The sequence below is a fragment of the Peromyscus eremicus genome, chromosome 3 (genome assembly GCF_949786415.1).
Source record: "Peromyscus eremicus chromosome 3, PerEre_H2_v1, whole genome shotgun sequence".
In the NCBI taxonomy this organism is placed as follows: domain Eukaryota; kingdom Metazoa; phylum Chordata; class Mammalia; order Rodentia; family Cricetidae; genus Peromyscus; species Peromyscus eremicus.
In genome coordinates, this window is record NC_081418.1 from 154,429,709 (window position 1) to 154,451,637 (window position 21,929).

Below are 21,929 nucleotides of genomic sequence, written 5' to 3' on the forward strand. Positions count from 1 at the left end.
CTCACACTGCCCTCGGGAAACATCGCTTTCTGCCCCACCACCACCCAGCTCTTTCTCAGGGACCTCAGCAGGACCTTTCCACATTCTCACTCCCAGCAGGAAGCCAACGGGCTGTGGCCACACATCTTGAGCCAGATATTCTCCAGTCCTAGCCTTCCCCTCCAACCAACCATGGACTGAACACCTCCATGGCAACATCTCATGGGGCTCTCAAATGAGCAGGTCCCAAAGTGACTTTCAAAGCGCGCCCCAAACCCACTGCCAAGGCCCTTCCTACGTTAGTGCGTCAGCTCTCCCTCTCTAGTGGCTCAAGCCAAATCTAAGCCGCAGTTTCTTTTCCTATTGCTGGGATAGAAGCAATTTAAGGGAGAAAGTGTTGCCGCACGGTGGTGGCGCAAGCCTTTAGTCTTAGCACTCTGGAGGCAGAGGCAGACAGATCTCTGAGTTTGAGGCCAGCCTGGTCTACAGAGTGAGTTCCAGGGCAGCAGAGCTACACAGAACACAGACATTCTGTCTTGAAAAACCAAACAGAACAAACAAACAAAAAAGACAGAGAGAGAGAGGCCGGGGGCAGTGGGGGCGTGGGGGGGGGAGCAATTCTTCAGGGTCACATTTCAGGGTGCAGCCCTTCACGTGGGGAAATCGCAGTAGCGGGAACTTGGAGAGCTGGTCACACTGCACCCGCAGTGAGAAAGCAGAGTGACGAACACCTGGCTAGTGCTCAGCTCACGTTCCCCACCTTACACAGTACAGGTTCCTTGTCCAGGGAACGGTCCCACCCATGTATGTGTGCGTGCAACTTACTCTCAAGTGACTGGGAAAGACAGGCATGTGTGCACTGTGCACACACAGTAAAAGGAAGGGAAATGAACAGCACTGTACAGTAACTGACACCGAGAACAGGGTGAGGAACACACACACTTCTTTATATTACCTTCCATCGTTCCTGTGAAATTACTTCAAAATAAAGTGTGCACCACATGTAAGCATGTGCACACACACACCTCATAACCTCTGTACTGACATCATCCTCCTTAAACCACAACATCCCTCGCCTGCATCACTTCAGGAGCCTCCTGACGCATTTGGCTGTTTCTGCTCTCGGCTGTCTTTTCTCCTCAGGCACCGTGTGACCCCAACGGCGTCTGAGTCAGATCCGGATGCCTGCCCTTTGGTCAAAACCTTCCAGTGCTTTCTATCTCCTCTGGAAGGAAAACCAGAGCCCACTCTGCCCCTCAAGGCCAACCTGGAGCCACCACCCCGGACCCTTGACCTCACAGCTCCTGTCCTCCAGCCACTGCTGTTCTCACTGTCCCACTTCACACCTCCAGGCAGGTGTCTAGAAGCAGGGCTTGGCATGGCTGTCCCCTCTGCCTGGCATGTATGGTGCCCAGACATGCTCCTGCCTGCAAGGCCTTCACCAGCCATGGCGGCTAAGACCTTTCTCTCATCTACATGCAACTGCTCCTCTTCCTGCTCTGTTTTTTCCTTTCTGGTACCCACTAGCTACTCATATATGTGTATGTGTGTGTGTGTGTGTGTATTATATGTATTACAAATATAGCATACCCATCTTATCTCCCTCACCACACACACACACACACACACACACACACACACACACACACACACAGAGTATATGGTGGGGAAACTGACCCCAGGTAAATGTTTGATGCTCTGGGTTTGTCTGTTGTCTCGGTATTCTAGTTTTGCGCTGATATATTCTGTTGCCTTGCACGGAGTATAGTAATATGGCACCTTTTTTTCAGATTGATTTACTTTATGTGTTGAGTGTTTTGCTTGCACATGGGTCTGTGTACCACATGCATGCAGAGGTCAGCAAAGGGAATCAGATACCCTGGAAATGGAGTTATGGATGGTTGTGAGCTGCCAACCTGGTTCCTTTGCAAGAACAAGTGCTCTTAACTAGTGAATTCAGCCCTGATGTGGGGGTGGGAGGTGGGGAGTGGGGGTATCTTACAAATGTAACTGGTGAATGAGTGAACGAAAGCTAGACAAAGCATTCTTGAGTAATCTTAAGCTTCACTAGTGGAAACTGATTTGCAAAGTCAAGGAAGAATTTGTCCAGGTTTAAGTCCAGATACTCACCAGGAGAAATACAATTACCATCCACTAACTCAAAGCTGCAGGCATATGTGTGCACGGGAACATAAGCAGCAGATGTATTGAGGGACGGATCCCTAACGATGACATTATAAATGACTCCTTGTCCCAGGAGGGAAGAGAAAGACACAGTCGTTTTATCATCCGCTGTTAGGGTAACCACCTAAAGACAAACATAACAAGTGGTGTTTACATGGCTTTTTAAAAGCTGTGGTCACCTGCACAACACCTGCACAAAACCAAGCCAGTCCACATTCCAGTATGGAGTCCCCAGGAGCTATTGACAGCTGATGGCTTCTTGGGGAGGGAAAGTCAGTTTCTTTTTTTAAAAGATTTTCTTTTCTTTTTTCTTTCTTTTTTTTTTTTTTTTTCTAATTTATTTATTTATTATGTATACAGTGTTCTGCCTGAATGTATGCCTGCAGGCCAGAAGAGGGCATCAGATCTCATTATGGATGGTTGTGAGCCACCATGTGGTTGCTGGGAATTAAACTCAAGACCTCTGGAAGAGCAGCCAGTGCTCTTAACCTCTAAGCCATCTCTCCAGCCCAGATTTTATTTTTCTTAAGCGCATGTGCATGTGCATGCGTGCATGTGTGTGTTCGTGTGTGTGTGTGTGTGTGTGTGTGTATGTGTGTGTGTGTGTGTGTGTGTATGTGTGTATTTGCATGTATGAATTCGCACTTGTGAGTGTCAGTACCCATGGAGTCTAGAAGAGGATGCAGATCCTCTTGAAGCTGGAGTTACAGGCAGCTCTGATCCACCTGATGCAGGTGCTGGGAACTGAATCCAAGTTCTCTGCAAGAGCATGCAGTGCTCTCAACAGCGGAGCCATCTCTCCAGCCCTGAGTCAGTTTTCTTTAAGAGTGTAGCTCCGGTAGGTTGACCATGCTCAACTGGATGGCTCATACCCACAAGTCTATGGGCAGCACCAACTGTCCTCTGTGGGTTATTTGAAACAAACAAAAAGACAAGAAGTTGGGAAGGACTCGGGGGTGGATCTGGGAGTTGTTAGAGGGAGGAGTTGGGAGTGAATATGATCAAAATACATTGTATTCATGTATGAAATTCTCAAAGAATTTGTAAAATATGTTAAAAATATTAATACCTATTTGTATATCCTTCAGTGGTTTCTCAGTTTTTAGAGTTTTCCCTTTTACACTTGCCAGAAGTTCTTATCTAAGTTACTGAAGTGTACAGAAAATTATCACCGACTTCTTTTCCTACCTCAGGATGATGAGGTCACAGTTATGGCTGCAATCAAGACAGAACTGACTTGCTTCTCCTCAAATAGTATCATATCGGAGCACCCAACCCAGCCACATGAGCTGCAAGAACCAGACTCACCTTGTCCGCACTGGCCTTCACTTGGGGCACCTGGGCCATCCTTTGAAGATGCTGGAGCAGCGAGGCCTCAGTGAGGTCGCCCTCAGGCAGAAAGTACTGATACACATCATACTGCAACCTCCACCTGGATTCCTGGCCCGTGCCCACGTCACACGGTGGAGGCTCCGCACCTCTAAAGTCAACCAACAAAACTGAGCATCAGTCCCTTGTGGCTCAAGTCCCGTCTATGAGAAGGAACCAGAGCTCTCATTTCAAACTTCTGCAGACACAATTCCAAGTTTAGGGCTGTGGGATCTAAGTGGTGCTCGAGAGAAAAGCAGCACACAGCGATGGCTGGGTTTATGCTGCCCAAAATTCGTATCTGAAGTTCCTGCCTCTAGTGTGACAGTATTGGAAGTTGGCTTTGGGGAGATGATTAAGTCATGAGGGAGGAACCCTCCTGAGTGAAATTGGTCCTTACAGACGAGTCCCCAGACAGATCTCAGGCACTCTTCCCTTCTCACATAGACTCAATAAGAAGTCTGCACCCTGCAGGAGGGGCCCCACCAGACCCAAAGGTGCCGCCCTCATAGTGTGAGAAAAACTTCTGGGTGTGGTGCATGGCTGTAACTTGGGAGGCAGGAGGAGGGTCAATGCAAGTTCAGGTCAAGCCTGGTCTACACAGAGACTTCCAAGCCAGCCAGGGACACGTGTAAGCAAATAAACAAATGCCTTTAAGTAAATAAATAAGTAAATTTTTGTTGTTCATAATCCACCCATGGAGTTTACAGTACAGACTGGCAATCCTTAATCTAAAAATCTGAAACCTAGAACTTCTTGGGCTCTACTATGATATCTGAAGTTTCAGATTTGTTAGTATTTTGGGTTTCAGATTATTTAGGGATGTTCAACCATTAAGGTCTATGGGAATGTCAAACACTTCTGGTCCCAGATGTTTCATATAAGGGATGCTTAGTCTGTTCTCTGTGACAGCAGCATTGACTATTACACACACAGAGGCCGACATCGTTGAAGGAAAAAACAGATCCTGAAGCGGGCTGGGCCCAGAGTGATTTGATTTGATTGTTAGGGGTGTGTGTGTGTGTGAGTCTAACCTCGAAGACCCCAGAAAATAAAGTAAAACTGTAGCTGGAGAGCTTCTCTCCAGGTCCCACCAAGCCCCCGCAGTCCCACAGCCCACGTATAAAATAATCACTCAGACGCTTATATTACTTATAAACTGTGTGGCTGTGGCAGGCTTCTTGTTATCTACTTCTTTTATCTTAAATTAACCCATTTCTATTAATCTATAAGTTGCCACATGGCTCGTGGCTTACCGGTACTTTACATCTGGCTTGTCATGGCAGCAGCTGGCAGTGTCTCTTTGCCTCAGCCTTCCTGTTGCCAGAATTCTCTTCTCTGCTTGTCCTGCCTATACTTCCTGCCTGGCTACTGGCCAATTAGCATTTTATTTATACAGAGCAATATCCACACTTCCCCTTTTCTTTTCTTTTTTTTTTTTCAAAAAGGAAGATTTTAACTTTCACGTAGTAAATTTACATATAACAAAACAATTATCAAGCAAGAATTACAGTTACAATATCTAGTCTATTTATATTTGGCAAAATTAAAGCAGATATCCTATCTACCCTATATTTGTGAGTCTAAGGTTTCATATCTAACTTATCTTTTATCATAACTAAGGAAAATTATAACTATCTAGTCTTCAACTACATCAAAGACCTCAGAAGGATATAATATTACCTGAAAAATGGGAGAAGGACACAAGCAACTTTCAGGAGTCTTGCGAGAGTAGACAGAGACAGCTGGCAGCCTAGACAGTTACCTAATGTTCCTTTGTAAAGTTGGGGCATCTGTCTTCATCCCACAGGCCTAGAGTCTCTTGGTCACTTTTCTCAGTGTCCTGTAGAATGTCTGGCAGTTTCCTCTGCGAAGCAGGAACCTGAAGGACCATTTTGTCAAGCAAAGTTCAGTGGTCATCTTTCTATGGGTCCTGTATGTCCAGTCGATCAAGCAGTCCAGGCAAGAACAGTTTCTTGCCCAAATGGCAATTTTTGCCAAGGTGAAGATAAACTCCATATGGAGTGTCTTCGATGCCCATCCTCCTCTCTGAAGTAAATTGGTGCTGCCAGGAGCAGACATGCCTCACTGTCCAGAAAGTCTAAATTTTTAAAACATTTTAAATGCCATATTCTGTAGGTCTTTGAAGTATTTGAAGATTACCTATCTATCTGAAATATATCTATGTATACCTAGAAGACTTAACTAACATGGCTACGAGTATGATTATCATAGATGACTAATTATTAATCTATTTTTAATTATCCATTACAATTTTAAATGAGCTGTACAAACATAACACCTTAAACAAGAGTAGATATACACACAGTATAAGAAAATTAACTTTAAGTTGGTATTAATAAACTAAAATCTATACCAATGTAAAACATTTTAAACAAATTGCTGCTCTTTAAAATAGGTTTAGCAATTTACCCTTTTATCCCATCATATCTATATCATATCCCCTTTTCTTCTTTAGAAAGAGATTGTATTTATAATAAACCTGTTTTAAATAAAAATATTGGTTTTTCTCTGTCCCACACCAGAGGACTCTTCTGATTTGGGACACAAGAATCTCTTAACTTTTTTTTTTTTTTTTTTTTTTTTTTTTTTTTTAGCAATATGCCTGGGTTTAGAGAAGGAGTGAACAAAACAAAACAACTGCTTCTTCATAAGAGCACCAGGGTTAAATAACAAAAGCACTCGACAGTTAGCACTGTGGGGGTGGGCGGGCAGAGAGCTGTCAATTGGTCCTTACTATTATATTAAAGTGGAAACTGAGGCAGAGTTTTGAAAAATTAAATCCGCATAAGGTGTAAGAATTTAGGGCTATGGAATGCCCTAAATATTTAAATGCTATATTTAAAAAGCTATATTTAAATGCTTTGAGAAAACTAAGACAGGGCTGGAAAGATGGTTCAGCAGTGAAGTACACATATTTCTCTTACAGAGGACCAAGCTCAGTCCCAGCACCCACACTAGGCAGCTCACAGCCACCTGTAGCTCCAGTTCCAGGGTGTCATGGAAATTACTTTAACTATGTAGAGTTGTGTTACATGTGTTTATGCTGCGGAATATTATTTTAACTGTATAAAGGTGTGCTACATCTGTTTAATTATGTAAATATGTGATGCATTTGTTTGCTTAAGGCATCTGATTGGTCTAATAAAAAGCTGAATGGCCAATAGCTAGGCAGTAGAGGGACATTATGATCTGGAAGGCAGAGAGAATAAGGAGGAAGAGAAATCTAGACTCCAGAGGGAGAAGAGAATGAAAGATCTGAAGGGGATGGCCAGGGCCAGCCATGCAGCCACCAGCCAGCAGACACAGAGTAGGACAAATAAAAAGAAAGGTAAAAATGTAGATGAAGAGAAACAGATTAAAATAAGAGCTAAGACAAGGCCAAGCATTCACAACTAATAATAAGTCTCCATGTCATGATTTGGGAGCTGGTTGGTGGCCTAAAAGAAAGCCTGCTACCCCAGGGCATCAGGCACCTCTAACCTTTACAGGTACTCATGTACATATATCCACACAGACACATACACACTTGATAATAAAAATAAATCTTAAGATGCACTTCCAAGCTCATAACAGGCTCACATCACACCTGTCTCTTCAAATAAAGAATTCAAAAGAATTAAGGAGATTATTCAGTATAAACAATAGCTCAAATATTAGCATTGAGGTTTAAATTATGCCAACCCCCCCCCAAACAAAAAGCAATTCAACTTTACTATTGAAAATGAGGGGCTTGAGGCAGTTGGCTGGACCTGTGCTACCGTCATGAGTATCCTAAGTGGGGTTTTGGCAGAGGTGGATAGGCAGCCATACCTTGCATAGCCTAGGTTTGCTGGTGCAAACTTGATAGTTGTTTCAAAAAAATTATAGTCCAAGTAAATGTTGGGATCGATATCTAAATCAAACTCCAAATTACAGCCTCCAGGAATAGGATCTGCATGAAAAATGGTGAGATTAGTAACCCAAGAATTCTTATCATGCTCCAGGAAACAGATCCTTCACAAGAACTTCCTATATAGCAATATGTCAACACACAACACCAGTGCTGCTGCTGGATCATGACTGAGTCATGACAGGTTTGAAAGTGTACAGTTCCCTCATCCCCTTCCCCGTCAAAATGTCTTTTTCAAACCCAGGGCTGTATGCACTCTACCACAGAGCTGTTCCCCAGCCCTACTCCCAAACTTCAACAGTCTAAATTTCCTCACCCCACTTCACTTAGCCATCACTGTGGCCTGTCTCATCCCCACACTGTTGAAAGAGCTCCCTGACTTGCCACTGCTCTGTCACTCTGCTCTTTCTTCTTCCTGTAGCTCAGGCTGGCCTCCAACTTGCCTTGGAGCTGACTCCCGTCTCCACCTCCCCTGTCCTGGATTACAGGATGCGACACAGTGGCCAGTTTTCTGGACATGGAACCCAGGGTATCATACATGCTGGGCAAAGACTGACCAACCAAGCGACATCATCAGTCCCTCTATGCTCAGCTTTCTAAAGATGAAACAGTGTTCCTCTGCCCAAACCCTCTACGCTTCCTCTGAACCCACCTTAGCACTCCATGCAAACTGTGTTCAAGGCTCTTTGCTCTAGATACTCCCATTGCTCACCACTCTCCAAACCCTGCACCTTCTGTGGGATAAGCCTACTGCCGCCTCTGCCTAGAATAACATGTAACTATGAAGGGCTGGTTCTAATGCTGCTTTCTCTGCCTCTTATACTAAAACACTCTGATTAAATAAACTGCAATTGTAATAAACAATTTTACCAGGATAATTTTCCTTAGGTTTCCACAAACAAAGCTCATATTCCACAGATGAACTTGGGAAATTACCTCTTTCTGAGTAGGAGAGTGGAATGGCCACATTTTGAACAGGCTTGGCATCTTTCGTCTCCAAGTACCAAGTGCACGTAGTCTGCTCGGGTCTAAGGATGAAAACCAGCCCTCTGTCATTACCTGTCTCTGAGGTGCCCGGAAGGAGAGTCTGCATTTGGGAAGCAAAGCCACCATGAAGAGAGTTGAGAAATCACATACACTGCAGAGCTAGCCAGTGTGTGCAGCCCTCTCCAAACCCCTCCAAACAAAAAGGAAAAAAATCTTCGTAGAGTTTTCATCCCTATGTTCACATATCCACACCTTCACATAGGAGAATGCTCTGAAACACATCATCATTGAGGGCTGGAGATGGCTCAGTGGTTAAGAGCACTGGTTGCTCTTCCAAAGGACCTGAGTTCGATTCCTAATATTCACATGACAGCTCACAACAGTTCCAGGGATTTGATACCCTCTTCTGGTCTATACAGGTACCAGGCACATTTGTGGTACACAAACACATATCCTAACAATATACCCATATAAAATAAATACATAGAAATTTAGCAATATATACTAACTGCCTCAGTCAGTTTGAACTGCTGTAACGAACTACCACAGGTTTTAGGGTTTATAAACACAGCAGAGTGAGGAAGGCTCTTGGGGAGCCTGTTTTATAGGGGCGCTATCTTATCGGTAAAGGCTTCCTCATGAACACCTCCCAGTTATGGTTTTAAGTATCTGTATGTGTATATATTCGTGTGTGTGCAAGTGTGAATACGTGCATATGCCAATATGTGAGCATATATGTGGAAGCCAGAGGTTGGCACTGGGTGTCATCCTTTATCCCTCTCCAATTTATTGTTTTAATTAATTTATATATTTTAGATTTATTATTTGTTTCATTTTATGTATATGAGTAGTTTGCCTGTATGTATGTATGTGCACCACGTGCCTGCTTGGGGCCCTCAGAAGTCAAAAGGGGGAGTCAGGTCTCCTGAGACCGGAATTAAAGATGGATATGCACTGTCCTGTGAATGCTGGGAACTGAACCCAGGTCCTCTCCAAGAACAACAGGTACTCTTAACCACTGAGCCATCTCTCCATCCCCTCCAGCTTATTTTTTTTTAAAGATTTTATTTATTTATTATGTATACAACATGTATGACTGCAGGCCAGAAGAGGGCACCAGATCTCATTACAAATGGTTGTGAGCCACCATGTGGTTGCTGGGAATTGAACTTAGGACCTCTGGAAAAGCAGCCAGTGCTCTCTTAACCTCTGAGCCATCTCTCCAGCCCCCTCCAGCTTATTTTTTAAGACAAGTTCTCTCACTGAACCTGGGGCTCACTGATTGGCTAAACTGACCAGCCAGTGAGCCTTGTTTCTACCTCCCCAGTGCTGGGTAATGAATCCACACCAGACCTGGCTGGGTTTTTTTTTGTTTGTTTGTTTGTGTGGGTTCTAGAGATCAAACTCAAGCCCTATAGACTGAGTCATCTCCTCGGTCTTCAGTTTCCATCTGTTAATACCAAGACACTAGGGGTCAGGGTGTAGACCAGCAGTAAAGTACTTGCCTATCAAGTGTGACAGCCTAGGTTTCATTCCCAGCTTGATGGGGGAAAAATAAACAGAAACTCTAGGAATTGTACATGGAATATTTCAAGCACTACAGTTCAACTGAATTAAGATTTATTCTGGCTAACAACACAAAACAGGAGCTTTGGCCCCAAAGAGTTCAGTTTACAAATAGCTTTTGTCTTAAAGATTTATTTATTTAGTCACTTATTTTTATTTTGTGTGTATGAATATTTTTGCCTGCATGCATGTCTGCATACCACATGTGTGCCTGGTACCTGTGGAGGCCAGAGGAGGGCATCAGAGCCTCTGGAACTGGAGTTAGGGATGGTTGTGAGCCATCACGTGGGTACTGGGAACCAAACCCAGGCCCTCTGCAAAAGCAGCCAGTGCTCCTTAACCACTGAGCTATTTCTCCAGCCTGTTGGTAAACCTTTCCCTTTAAGACAAGAATTCATGTAGGCCAGGCAGTCAGCCTCACTAGGCAGCTGAAGCTGCCCTTAAACCCTTAGTCCTCCTGCCTTGGAATCAGAACGTTCTCTTTTTTTTTTTTTTTTTTTTTTTCTTTTTGTTTTTCAAGACAGGGTTTCTCTGTGTAGCTTTGCGCCTTTCCTGGAACTCACTTTGTAGACCAGGCTGGCCTCGAACTCACAGAGATCTGCCTGCCTCTGCCTCCTGAGTGCTGGGATTAAAGGTGTGTGCCACCACCGCCCGGCCCAGAATGTTCTCTTAAAGCTAAGAGAATGAGAAGGAAAAAGGCAGCAGGTGAGTTTCCACTTGGCAAGCCTCAGAGAGGGGGAGAGTACAGGATCAGTGGCTTCACAAGACCCATTGCCATGACAACCAAAACACAAAACCACAAGAGCACCACTGCCATCAGAAGGGGCAGAGGGAGAACACGGCTTTCACACAGTCATTTCTAGAACTCCATGCAGTTCTGTTCCTCTAGATAGTCTGTGAATCAAGGGAACGGAAGGCAGCCTAGGCAATGAGGTCCTGTAACTAAAGATGACTGAGGCCTCCTGGAGACCAGGCCCACACGTAAACAGACATCAGATTTGAATACACAAGACAACATTACAGAGATGATCTCTTTATGGAAGAATCCTTTCCACTTACCTTAGTAAATGAAACGGTGGTGTTCTGATACTGTGAGTGTATTTGGAAAAGAACGAAGGTCACATTGCTTGAAATATGACGCAGAATGGCCCCCTGTGGAAAGGGCCTGCTGAGCAGAAAGTATGTAAATTTTCCCACAGAAAATTCAAGAAAACCTACAATGGAAAATTTTCTCGTTACAATATTGTACCTCTGGTATCATTTACGGAAACTTCATTCATAAACAAACGTACAACGCTAATTTCACCCTCAGAAAACCCCCTTGAGTCAGGTATGGTGGTGCATGCCTGTTATCTCAGCACTTGGGAGGCTAAAGCAGAGGGGTCTATGTAAGGGCAAGGCCAGCCTGGGCTACAGACAGATCAACAACCTGTTGTTGTTTGGGTGGTGGGTGTGAAGGAGACATAGACATTGCATTCCTGAGCTCACAGCAGCCATGGTTGCCTGGATGAACAGGAGGGGCTGGCCTACCCTCCCTGCTGAACCAGGAATGACACATTCTAGGGTGTCACTCTCTCCAGCTGTGTTCCCACCACTCAGCCCATCAGTCTCCAACAGGTCCTTCCAAACCCATGTATGAAAATGACAAACAATTTAATTCACTTTTTAAAACGACCCTGTCTTAAGAACGCAAATGTGCTTTCTGGCCTGTCCGCTGCAATGGGGTCAGTTTTCCTGGCCCTCAGGGATCACTAATGTTCCACTGTGCTGGGAGCTCTCAGGTCCTATCTGTCGTCCATTTTCTGGTTTCATTCCCCCCTCTACTGCCCCCCGGCACGTGCGCACACACGCACACACACGCACACAAGCACGCATGCGCGCACACGCACACACACACACACATTTCTCCTCATTTTCTCCATTTGGCAAGTATCAACAAGTACTTATAAAATCACTCTGTCTGTACTGAAAACTTGTGCAAGCAAATTCATTACAGCCTGTCTATCCAAGGCGCATGCTATCATCTCTTGGGCTTGCTTCCAATGTGCTCTAGATGTTCTGGTGGCCCTTGTTGTCTCCCATGACACAGACTCTGAGCCAGAACAGCTCAGAAGGCCTGGAAGAGACTGAGCCATCTCTAGAGATATGTTGTTGTCAATGTTCCTTAACCTAAATCTTTAACCCAGAATCTCCAAGATACCAACATACTAGAGCGACAGTGGAGGACCACAGACCAAAGGTTCAGCAGTTAAGGCTGCTCTTCAAGAGAACCCGGGTTCAGTTCCCAGAACCCACAAGGCAGCTCAGAACTGCCTGTATCCAGTTCCAGGGGATCCCTCTTCTGGCAGACCTTGAGCACCAGGTATACACGTACTACACAGACCACATGTGGGCAAAACACCTATACACAATAAAATAAAATAAAATAGAGTCCTTAGAAAGAAATGCAGGAGCACGGTAATTAAAATGATCAAACAACTGGAAGCTGAGTGAAGAACCTGCCTGACTCCATTTTAAAGGCAGGAACCATTACGCTGTATTTGTAAAACTAAGTTTCTATTACTGTAAGAGTTGAGTTGCTCTGTTTCCTGAAACCCAACCTTCCCCAACTCACGATCTTGATTTGTTTTTGAGAATACCCTTACCCTCCCAGACCCTCCCTAATCACATGGTGATCACATGATTTTTAAAAAAAAAAAAATTTATTTCCTTATTGCCCCATTGTCTCCCTTCTGTAAAACTACTCGTGATTTTACTCCTTAAAAGGGCCTAAGAGATGGATTCTGGACTGCTCTCCTTAACCCGACTTAGGAGGCAGCCGCTCGCCAGCTCTTGGTGCACCCCAATAAAAATCAAGTTTGCTTCAAATTTGGCTCACACTGTGGTAGTGGTCTTATTCTCACCTTTGGGATTAACGCTGATAACATGAGGAGTGATATCATCAGTGAAAGTACACGTCAAGCAGTCAAGTGGTGCTGGGGGATGTCTTTCTGTACGCTGTGAACATATGCTGCTCCCATTGGTTAATAAATAAGCTGCTTTGGACTATGGCAAGGCAGCTTAGAGGCAGGTGGGAAATCCAAGGAGAGAGACAGCAAAGAGAAAGGCAGAGTCTGGGGAGACACCAGCCTGTCACCCAAGGAACAATATGCCAGCAGACCTGTAAGCCACAGAACATGTAGCAAAACATAGATTAATAGAAATGGGTTAATTTAAGATATAAGAGCTAGCTAGCATGAAGCCTGCCATAGACCATACAGTTTGTGAATAACATTAAGCCTCTGAGTGATTATTTTATAAGCGGCTGCAGGACCAAGGGGCTGGGCAGGACAGGAGAAACCTTTCGACTACATTTGGCGCCCAGAAGTGGTCACAAGAATCTCCACCCAAAACCTGAGAAAGCTTTAAAAAAAGATTCTAAAATGGAGCTAAAAACAGCTTCTTCTGTCTCTCAGGCAAACTGTGGCATTTGGACTTGACCTACAGCATGGCAGATTCCTGCTGCAGTACACAGAACTATCCCTAAGCTGTGCAGCATGCTGCATGGTAGATTTGGCTTTTACTCATACAGACAAAAAGGGTTTATGGGCCAGCTACATGCTACCTGGTGGCAGCATGGACCCCAGAGTTGGCAGTGTAAGCCTGACTCCCCTGGATATCTCCACCATGTTGGGAAGCTGAGGTGGGCAGAGTCAGCAGCCAAGGCTGCCACTTTTTGTCCTAGCCACTCAGTTTAACAGTTTAAAAATCTCTCTTGGGCAGAGAAGGATTATAGATTCACAATAAGACAGATTCAGATGGAATAAAACTCTAAACAGTTTACAGTATGTGAAAAAAAAAGTATGTAGGCTTGGAAGAGAGAAGAAAAGGAATATATTAGTTATATAAAGAAATAGATAGTTTTAAAAAATAAAGTCTTTAAAGAAACAGTAAAAAGTAATATAAAAGTTAAGCCATGTAATGTAGCATGAATCTTAAAAGTTCTTATTAATGAAAATAAAACCCAGTGCCAGTTATTGGGGTGAATGTTGGAAGATCAGAGAAGCAGAACAAGCCACAGCCACCTCACCTTGCTAATTCCTCAGTTGATCCTGTTTCCTCAGACTGGAAGCCTCTGAGTCCTCATCCAGAATAGGTCTCATCTGAACTGCTGCTCAAAAGCCTAAAAGCCTAACCAGCCAAAAGCTTAACCAGCCTAGTTCCTGGTTTTCACGCCTTATATACCTTTCTGCTTTCTGCCATCACTTCCTGGGATTAAAGGTGTGAGTCACCATGCCTGGCTGTTTCCAGTGTGGTTTTGAACTCACAGAGATCTGAGAGATCTGGATGGATCTCTGCCTCCCAAGTGATAGGATTAAAGGCGTGTGTGCCACCATTTTCTGGCCTCTATGTTTGTCTAGTGGCTGTTCTGTTCTCTGACCCCAGATAAGTTTATTAGGGTGCACAATATTTTGGGGAACACAATACCACCATAATGTAAAGATAGAAATTATACACAGAGTCTGGATTATATTGTCTTTGGGATTTTTAACTGCAATTTTTGATTGTAAAGGCTGCTGAGTTAAACCAATATGTATATTTTAAAGGTATCTTGACTTTAAAATTTATGTTTAAGGATACATTGCTTTGGAAAAGAGGTTCTGTTTTTGTTTCCACAGAAGATGAGAACCTGTGGATTGCTTCCAAGCTAATATCGTTTGATCAACCAAGACCCCCCTAAAAGGTCGACACAGCCTCACAGACTACTACATCTAAGATTTAACTATAATTCTTAATTTTCTCAGGATCCCCATAAGAATGCCAGTGCCCCAACCAGCAGGAAGTAGTAGGAGAAGCTATGCCCAAATTCCCAAAATATTGTTTATAAATGTTTATTTTTATTTAAAGCAGGTTGATTATAAATGCAATCTCTTTATAAAAAAGAAAAGGGGATATTATAGATACGATAGGACAAAAGGGTAGATTATTGAATCTATTTTTAAAGAGCAACTTGTTTGAAATGTTTTACATTGCTATGGATTTTAGTTTCTTGATACAAATTTAAAGTTCATTTTGTTATAATGTATGTATATTTCTACTCTTGTTTAAGGTATTACATTTGTGCGGCTCATTTGAAATTATAATGTATAATTAAGAAATACAAATTAATTATTAGTCATCCACGATAATCTAACTTATAGTCACGTTAGTTAAGTTTTCTAGGTATACATAGATATAGTGCAATTAGGTAGGTAATCTTCAAACACTTGAAAAACCTACAGAATATGGCATTTAAAATGTTTTAAGAACTTTGACTTTTCTGGACTATGAGACATGTCTGCTCCTGGCAGCACCAATCTACTTCAGAGAAGATGATGGGCATCGAAGAAACTCCTTATGGAGTTTACTTTCATTGTGGTAAAAGTTAGCCATTTGGGCAAGAAACTGTTCTTGCCTGAACTGCTTGACAAAATGTTGTATTGACTGGACATGCAGGACCCATAGAAAGATGACCACTGAACTTTGCTTGGCGAAATGGTCCTTCAGGTTCCTGCTTCACAAAAGAAACTGCCAGACATTCTACAGGACACAGAGAGAAGTGACTGAGAGACTCTAGGCCTATGAGCTGAAGAATGGATGCCCCAACATTCAGAAGAACTTTGGGTGACTGTCCGAGCAGCCAGCTGTCTCTGTCATTCTAGATTTTTGGAAGTTGCTTACAATGCACTTCCTGTTTACTTAGGTAATATTGTATCCTTCTGGGGTCTTTGATAGAGTTGAAGACTAGATAGTTATAATTTTCCTTGGTTATGATAAAAGATAAATTAGATATGAAACGTTAGACTCACAAATATAGGATAGATGATAAAAATATTTTAATTTTGCCAAATACAAATAGACTAGATATTATAACTGTAACTCTTGTTTGGTAACTGTTTGTTATATATAATTTTACTATATTAAAGCTAAAACCTTTTTGATTAGAAAGAAAAGGGGAAGTGCTGGGGGATGTGTTTCTGTATGCTGTGAATATATGTTGTCCCACTGGTTAATAAATAAGCTGCTTTGGCCTATGGCATGGCAGCTTAGAAGCAGGTGGGAAATCCAAGGAGAGAGACAGGAAACAGAAAGGCAGAGTCTGGGGAGACACCAGCCGGCTGCCCAACGAACAACATGCCAGCAGACCAGTAAGCCACAAAACATGTGGCAAAACATAGATTAATAGAAATGGGTTAATTTAAGATATAAGAGCTAGCTAGCAAGAGGCCTGCCATAGACCATATAGTTTGTGAATAATATTAAGCCTCTGAGTGATTATTTTATAAGCAGCTGTGGGACCTTGGGGCTGGGAGGGACTGGAGAAACCTTCCAACTACAAAGTGGCTTTCTTTACACATCTTTTTCAAGTTTCAAAGTGTTCTTATCAGAAAGAAATGTCATGATTTGACAAAAGCTTCCAGCTTTGATAGCTTCAGGGTTCAAGTTCTGCCTTGAGCCTACATTTTAAATTCATTAAAACAACAACAAAACACACACATACACACACAAAAAAGCTATGTTCAATTCTCAGTCCTTAGAAGGAAAAGAGACATTAAACAATATGGGGACTCTCAGAACCTGTCCATTGCTTCCCCCAGCACAGACATCTCCACAGCTTGTCACCCTGGAATGTGTACCATCATCCCTCAGCATCCACAGGCTACAAGTCCCAAACTCCCCAGAGTACTAATCCCTGCCTATGCCTCACATAAAATGGTACACGTAGTAGGAGATGAAGAGGTGGCTCAGTGGATAAGAGCACTTGCTGAGCAAGCATGGGGACCTGAGTTTCAATCCCAGCACCCGCATAAAAAGCCAGGCATAGTCACATACACTTGTTATTTACATGCTATGAAGAGCAGAGAGAGAGGAAGGTCGCTGTGGCTTTCTGGCCACCAGTGTAGCTCCAGGTTCAGAGAGAGACCCTTTCTCAAGGGAATAAGGCAGAGAGCAGTAGATCAGGTACCTGACATGCCCCTCTGGCTTCTATGTCCACCTGCTTGCCTGCACAAGTGCATGCACACATAATATAGGTATTTTAAAAATGGTGTTGTGATAGACATCTATCCACATGCATAATTTATCTGTGGGTTATTTACATACCTAACGTAAGTGCTACACCACTATATTGCTAGAGAACAGCAACATGAAAAAGTCTGTGCACGTTCAGCACAGATGTACTTTAAAAAATTATTTTCGGGCTGGAGAGATGGCTCAGAGGTTAAGAGCGCTGACTCTTCTTCCAGAGGACCCGAGTTCAATTCCCAGTACCCACATGGCAGCTCACACCTGTCTGTAACTCCAGTTTCAAGGGACCCTGACACTCATGGCAAAAAAACAAATGCACATAAAAATAAAAGAAAAAAATTATTTTCACTCCGCAGCTGGCTGAATCTGCAGGATACATAGCTTGTGGGTATGGTGGCCAACTCTGTGTTGAGGACTTAGTATCAAGATGTATAATGCTTATTTCCACATATGTGCAAGAAGAAGGACATGTAAATGTTTAAAACAGACCACTTACTAAAATTTAGGCATCTGTCTGTGTCAATATTGATAATTCAGGGGCTGAAGCTGTAGATCAGTGATAAAGCATTTGTGTATCATGTGTGAGGCCCCGGAATCCATACTAGTACTGAGGGGGAAAGGGTAAGTCTAACTTGGCCTTTTTTTTTTTTTTTTTTTTTTTTGGTTTTTCGAGACAGGGTTTCTCTGTGTAGCATTTGGAGTCTGTCATGGAACTCACTCTGCAGACCAGGCTGGCCTCAAACTCACAGAGATCTGCCTGCCTCTGCCTCCTAGTTCTGGGATTAAAGGCGTGCGCCACCACCGCCGGATAGCTTGGCCCTTTTTAAAGCTATTTAGTATGCATTGTGCATGCATATCATATTGACTAAACACATCCATTGATGAGGATAAATGCTGCTATTCTAGTATGAAAACAAATTAAGAAAAATGGCTATGCATGACAAGCATACTTTTAATCTCAGCACGCAGAGGTAGAGACAGGAAAAGCAGGGTCAAGAGTATCCTCAGCTAGATAGTGAATTTGAAGACAGCCTGCATTACATGAGGCTCTCTCTCAAAATTTTACCAAAATACAATAGTTCTGTTTTGTGGGAGTGTTCTAGAAAGCATATAGGTCAGATGATTAACTAACGTGAGATTTTTGCTGGCATGTAGTAACAGGTGGCCTTATGGTTAAACTGTATCTAAGGTGTATTCCTGTCTAAAAAGTCATAAATGGAAACAAACAGCTTGACACTATCTAGAGGGCAGGACTGAAAGTCTAAGCCTCTGCCTCCTTCAAGAACTCCACCCAGCCTTCCAGGAACCACCAGAACTCTTGCTTGGTGTGGACTGCATTTTCAGAGACTATGCTTTATGGAAGTCCCGCCCCCACACACCTGTAGCAAGGAACCAGGCAGATAGTGAAGGCGGGTGGGGAGACACTGTCTATGGCATCTAAAACCTGGTCCTGTTGTTTTAATATCAGTAACATTAAGAACGGGTACCTTAAATTATTTCTTCTTTCCAACACAGCTCCTTATTTATCACATTTTCTATAGTTATCAGAATTGTCCTTATCATAAGGAAATTACAATACATCTTGGTTGTTTGTGACAATCACGAGGAGGTGACGTGTTGCCAAGACTCAGCCATACCACTTAAATAAAAATCCCTAGCAGTAGCTGCAAACATGAATTTAAAAACAAACACTCATTCAAACAACATGGAGAAGGGCTAGGACTATAACTCAGTTGGTAGAGGGCTTGACTAGCATGCTCAAAGCCCTGGATTTGATCACCAACAATGCAGAAGCAGGTGTTGGATGCTGTAATCCCAACACTGGGGAGAAGGGTGTAGGCAGGAGGGTCAGAAGTTCAAGTCAACCCTTGAATAGTGGGTTATTCAAGGCTAGCCTGGCCTATATAAGACCCTGTCTCAAAAAACAAAACAGCAAGTTCTCCAGGTAACTGAGAACTGCAAACACCATGTTCGGTGACTAAGAGAGAAATACACACACCTCTCCATTCTTAACTGAGCTCTTTTGTGTGAGGGAATGATTGGCCATCCAAGAACCATTGCACAATGTGTATAGAAGATTGCATTTTAGCCCAAACTTGTGTGGTTTCCCTCCTAGCTATGCAGGTCTTTGTCACATCTGATGATCCAGCATCTGGCACTGTACCAGTCGCCTGGCAGTAAATGCTTGTTCAACAGAGATCGAACTACGGGACCTGAGGCAAGGTATTTATTTCTTCTGGGCCTCTCTTCTTTCACGGTAAAAGGGAGGTAACTATGCTACAGAAGCCACTGGGCTTCTAAAAGTACCAAACAAATGGGGAAATGGTTTTATAACTATCAGATGCTGCATAGTATGGATCATGAGCTTCCTTAGCTTGCCAGCGCTTTGGAGATGCAGCCTCAAAGAAAAACCAAAAATATCCAGGCATTTTCAAATTGGCCCTACAAAGAAAGTAGTGGGGAGTGGGGGTGAACATTCCCAGAGATGCTGGGCCTATCATAAGCAGCAATGAGGGGACTTCCACAGAAACAATGAGAGATACTCAAGGGTGGGGCCAGGGGGATAGCTCAGTGGTAGAGCTTGCTTGGGGCTCTGGGTTCAATCCGCAGCATCACCAAAAGAATCCAGAAAGAAAAGAAGGGTAGGAAGTAACCGTGTGTATTAACATATGAGGCCCTGGGCAGAGCATATGTGTGTGTGTGTGTGCGCGCGCGCGCGCACACAGAGAGAGAGAGAGAGAGAGGGAGAGAGAGAGGTCAAAACAGCTTTTATGGCATACACGATAGAAACTTCATTTAATTTCCTTTTGTTTGGTTTTGTTGTTATTTGTTTGTTTTCTGGTACTAGAGAATAAACCCAGAGCCTCTTAAGCACTAAGCAAGCAGTCTACCACTAAAAACCACACCCCCAGCTCCTCTCTAATAGTGCATTTCAGGAAGGGCCTAAGTTGCCCACGTTACCCTTGAACTTACTCTACTGCCCAAATGGGCCTTGAAATTGCAATCCTTCTGCCTCAACTTCCCAAACAGATAGCCGGGTCATGACAAGCCGGAGACACCAGACCTGGCTGGAAACTGCATTTAATTTCTTCTCACAAAAGAGACTTGGCAAGAGAAGACATACCCAAAATACATCCTGTAGAAGTTAACAGGAGCCTAATTCACCTCCAGGCCATCTGGAGAAGGAGTCACCAGAAGCATCTGACAGGCATAATTAGCTCTTATGACTGGGGGGGGGGGGGGACAGGCTGCACATCAAAGGGCCTTAGAGCCGCAGCCCAGTCAAGATGGCAGCGGTGCACTCTGTGCCTCTGCTTTGTCTGACATTCTAAAAACAACCCCAACTGCCGTCTGAATAGAAGGGACTGTTTTTCTATTTTCACATGCACTTCCCATCCTTCATCAGACAGAAACACTTTTTCCTCCCACTAACTCCATTCTAGAAAGGCCTTCCACTCCTAATCTTTTCCTCTTTCCCAATCAGACCCCTATCTTAACACACCCAACCCCTTCTTGTGCTGCGGTACTAAAATGTGCCTCGTACTTCCCTCCCTGTCGGTCGCACACACAGCAGCCAACTTTAGGAGTGCCAACAAAGTCTAGCTTTCCTAATTCCTCAGTCCAAACACTCTGAGCAAGAATGACCCAGCTACTTCAGCGGGCTGGCATTCAATTGTCTCTCACAATTTTTATTTGTTTGTGGGTTGTTGGTTTGTTTTGAGATAGGGTCTTGTTGTGTAACCTACACTGGCCTTGAACTGGAGGCAATCCTTCTGCCGAAGCTTCTGAGGTGCTTTGGATTACAGTTCAGCTGCTGATTACTTGCTTTTATCTTCAGATGAACTGTCATTAGCTCAAAAAAATGAAAAGGCAAGAATCGGGGATCTAGCTGAGTGGTGCCATGCTTGTCTGGTATGTGTGAGGATCAGGGTCCACTCTTCGATTCCACAAAGCAAATGTATAAACTAAAAGGACGCACAACAATGAACGCACGGCCTTTCAAACACTCTGGAAGAAAGTTACCACGTGCATCTATACACAGAAGCGCCATGGCCTACTCAGAGCACTTCCCAAGTACAAAAGGTGCGCCCCACTCAACTCTTACAGGTGGGTTTCCAGGTGAGCAACTGGGTATGAATCTAAAACAAAAATGAAGGCACCTAGGCAAGCAGAGACTGGGACTCCAAGAGAAGGGGGACTATTTAGACATACAGACGGTCCCCCTACCCTCAACCCCAGCTTGTCGAGGAAGCAGCTTCTCCAGCCATCCCAGGATCTCCATCTCTCCCAACCCTCACTAAGCATCAAGCCACTACCTGGATGCCCGGTCCCCTCATCCTGCTGGGGTCCGGCAGATCCTCCTAAATTGCAGAGGTTGTCCAGTTCCTGCCACTCGTATTCTAACAACCCAGCCGCTTCACAGGGGGGTCATGCAAGCCTTCTACCGTGTCTCCGTACTAGCCAGGCGTAGGGAATGTAAGTGTTTATCGGCTGCTGCGCGGAGTCCCATCCCTCTCCCACACAAACAATACTAACAGGGCAGAAAGAACAGCGCAAGCCAAAGTACCGTGTCATAATCAGAGGTGAGAGTATAAAAAGAAAAAAATACTAATTCTCAACTTACTACTTTTCTTCCTCGACCTCTGTGTAAAAAAATTCTAGATATTAGTACTGAAACTCCAAACTAGAAATAAAAAAGTCTGGTTCCTGGCCCTCCAGACTCAGGGACTCTTTCTAGATCAACCCAAAACTCAGGCCCTCTGCTCTCTCTCTTCTTCAGAAGGCTGTTTCAAAGGCAAGGATTCACAGAAAGATTAAACAAAGAAAGCCTTATGCTGTGAAAGGTTTTGGGTTTGTTTGGTTGTTTTGGTTTTTTTTTTTGTTT

At 43.7% G+C, this 21,929-nt stretch overlaps 1 protein-coding gene across 3 annotated transcripts in view; it reads right to left on the bottom strand.

Annotated features, from left to right (window-relative positions):
* Positions 1 to 21,929, bottom strand: part of Tm7sf3 (transmembrane 7 superfamily member 3) — a 43,035-nt gene that overhangs the window by 19,615 nt on the left and 1,491 nt on the right. For all 3 annotated transcript variants that reach the window (XM_059256366.1, XM_059256365.1, XM_059256364.1), the window contains exons 2-6: positions 11,057 to 11,211; positions 8,381 to 8,531; positions 7,366 to 7,486; positions 3,472 to 3,643; positions 2,110 to 2,287 (exon numbers count right to left, since the gene is read on the bottom strand). In XM_059256366.1, the coding sequence (XP_059112349.1) occupies positions 2,110 to 2,287; positions 3,472 to 3,643; positions 7,366 to 7,486; positions 8,381 to 8,531; positions 11,057 to 11,211 (777 nt within the window). The remainder of the gene's footprint in view (positions 1 to 2,109; positions 2,288 to 3,471; positions 3,644 to 7,365; positions 7,487 to 8,380; positions 8,532 to 11,056; positions 11,212 to 21,929) is intronic.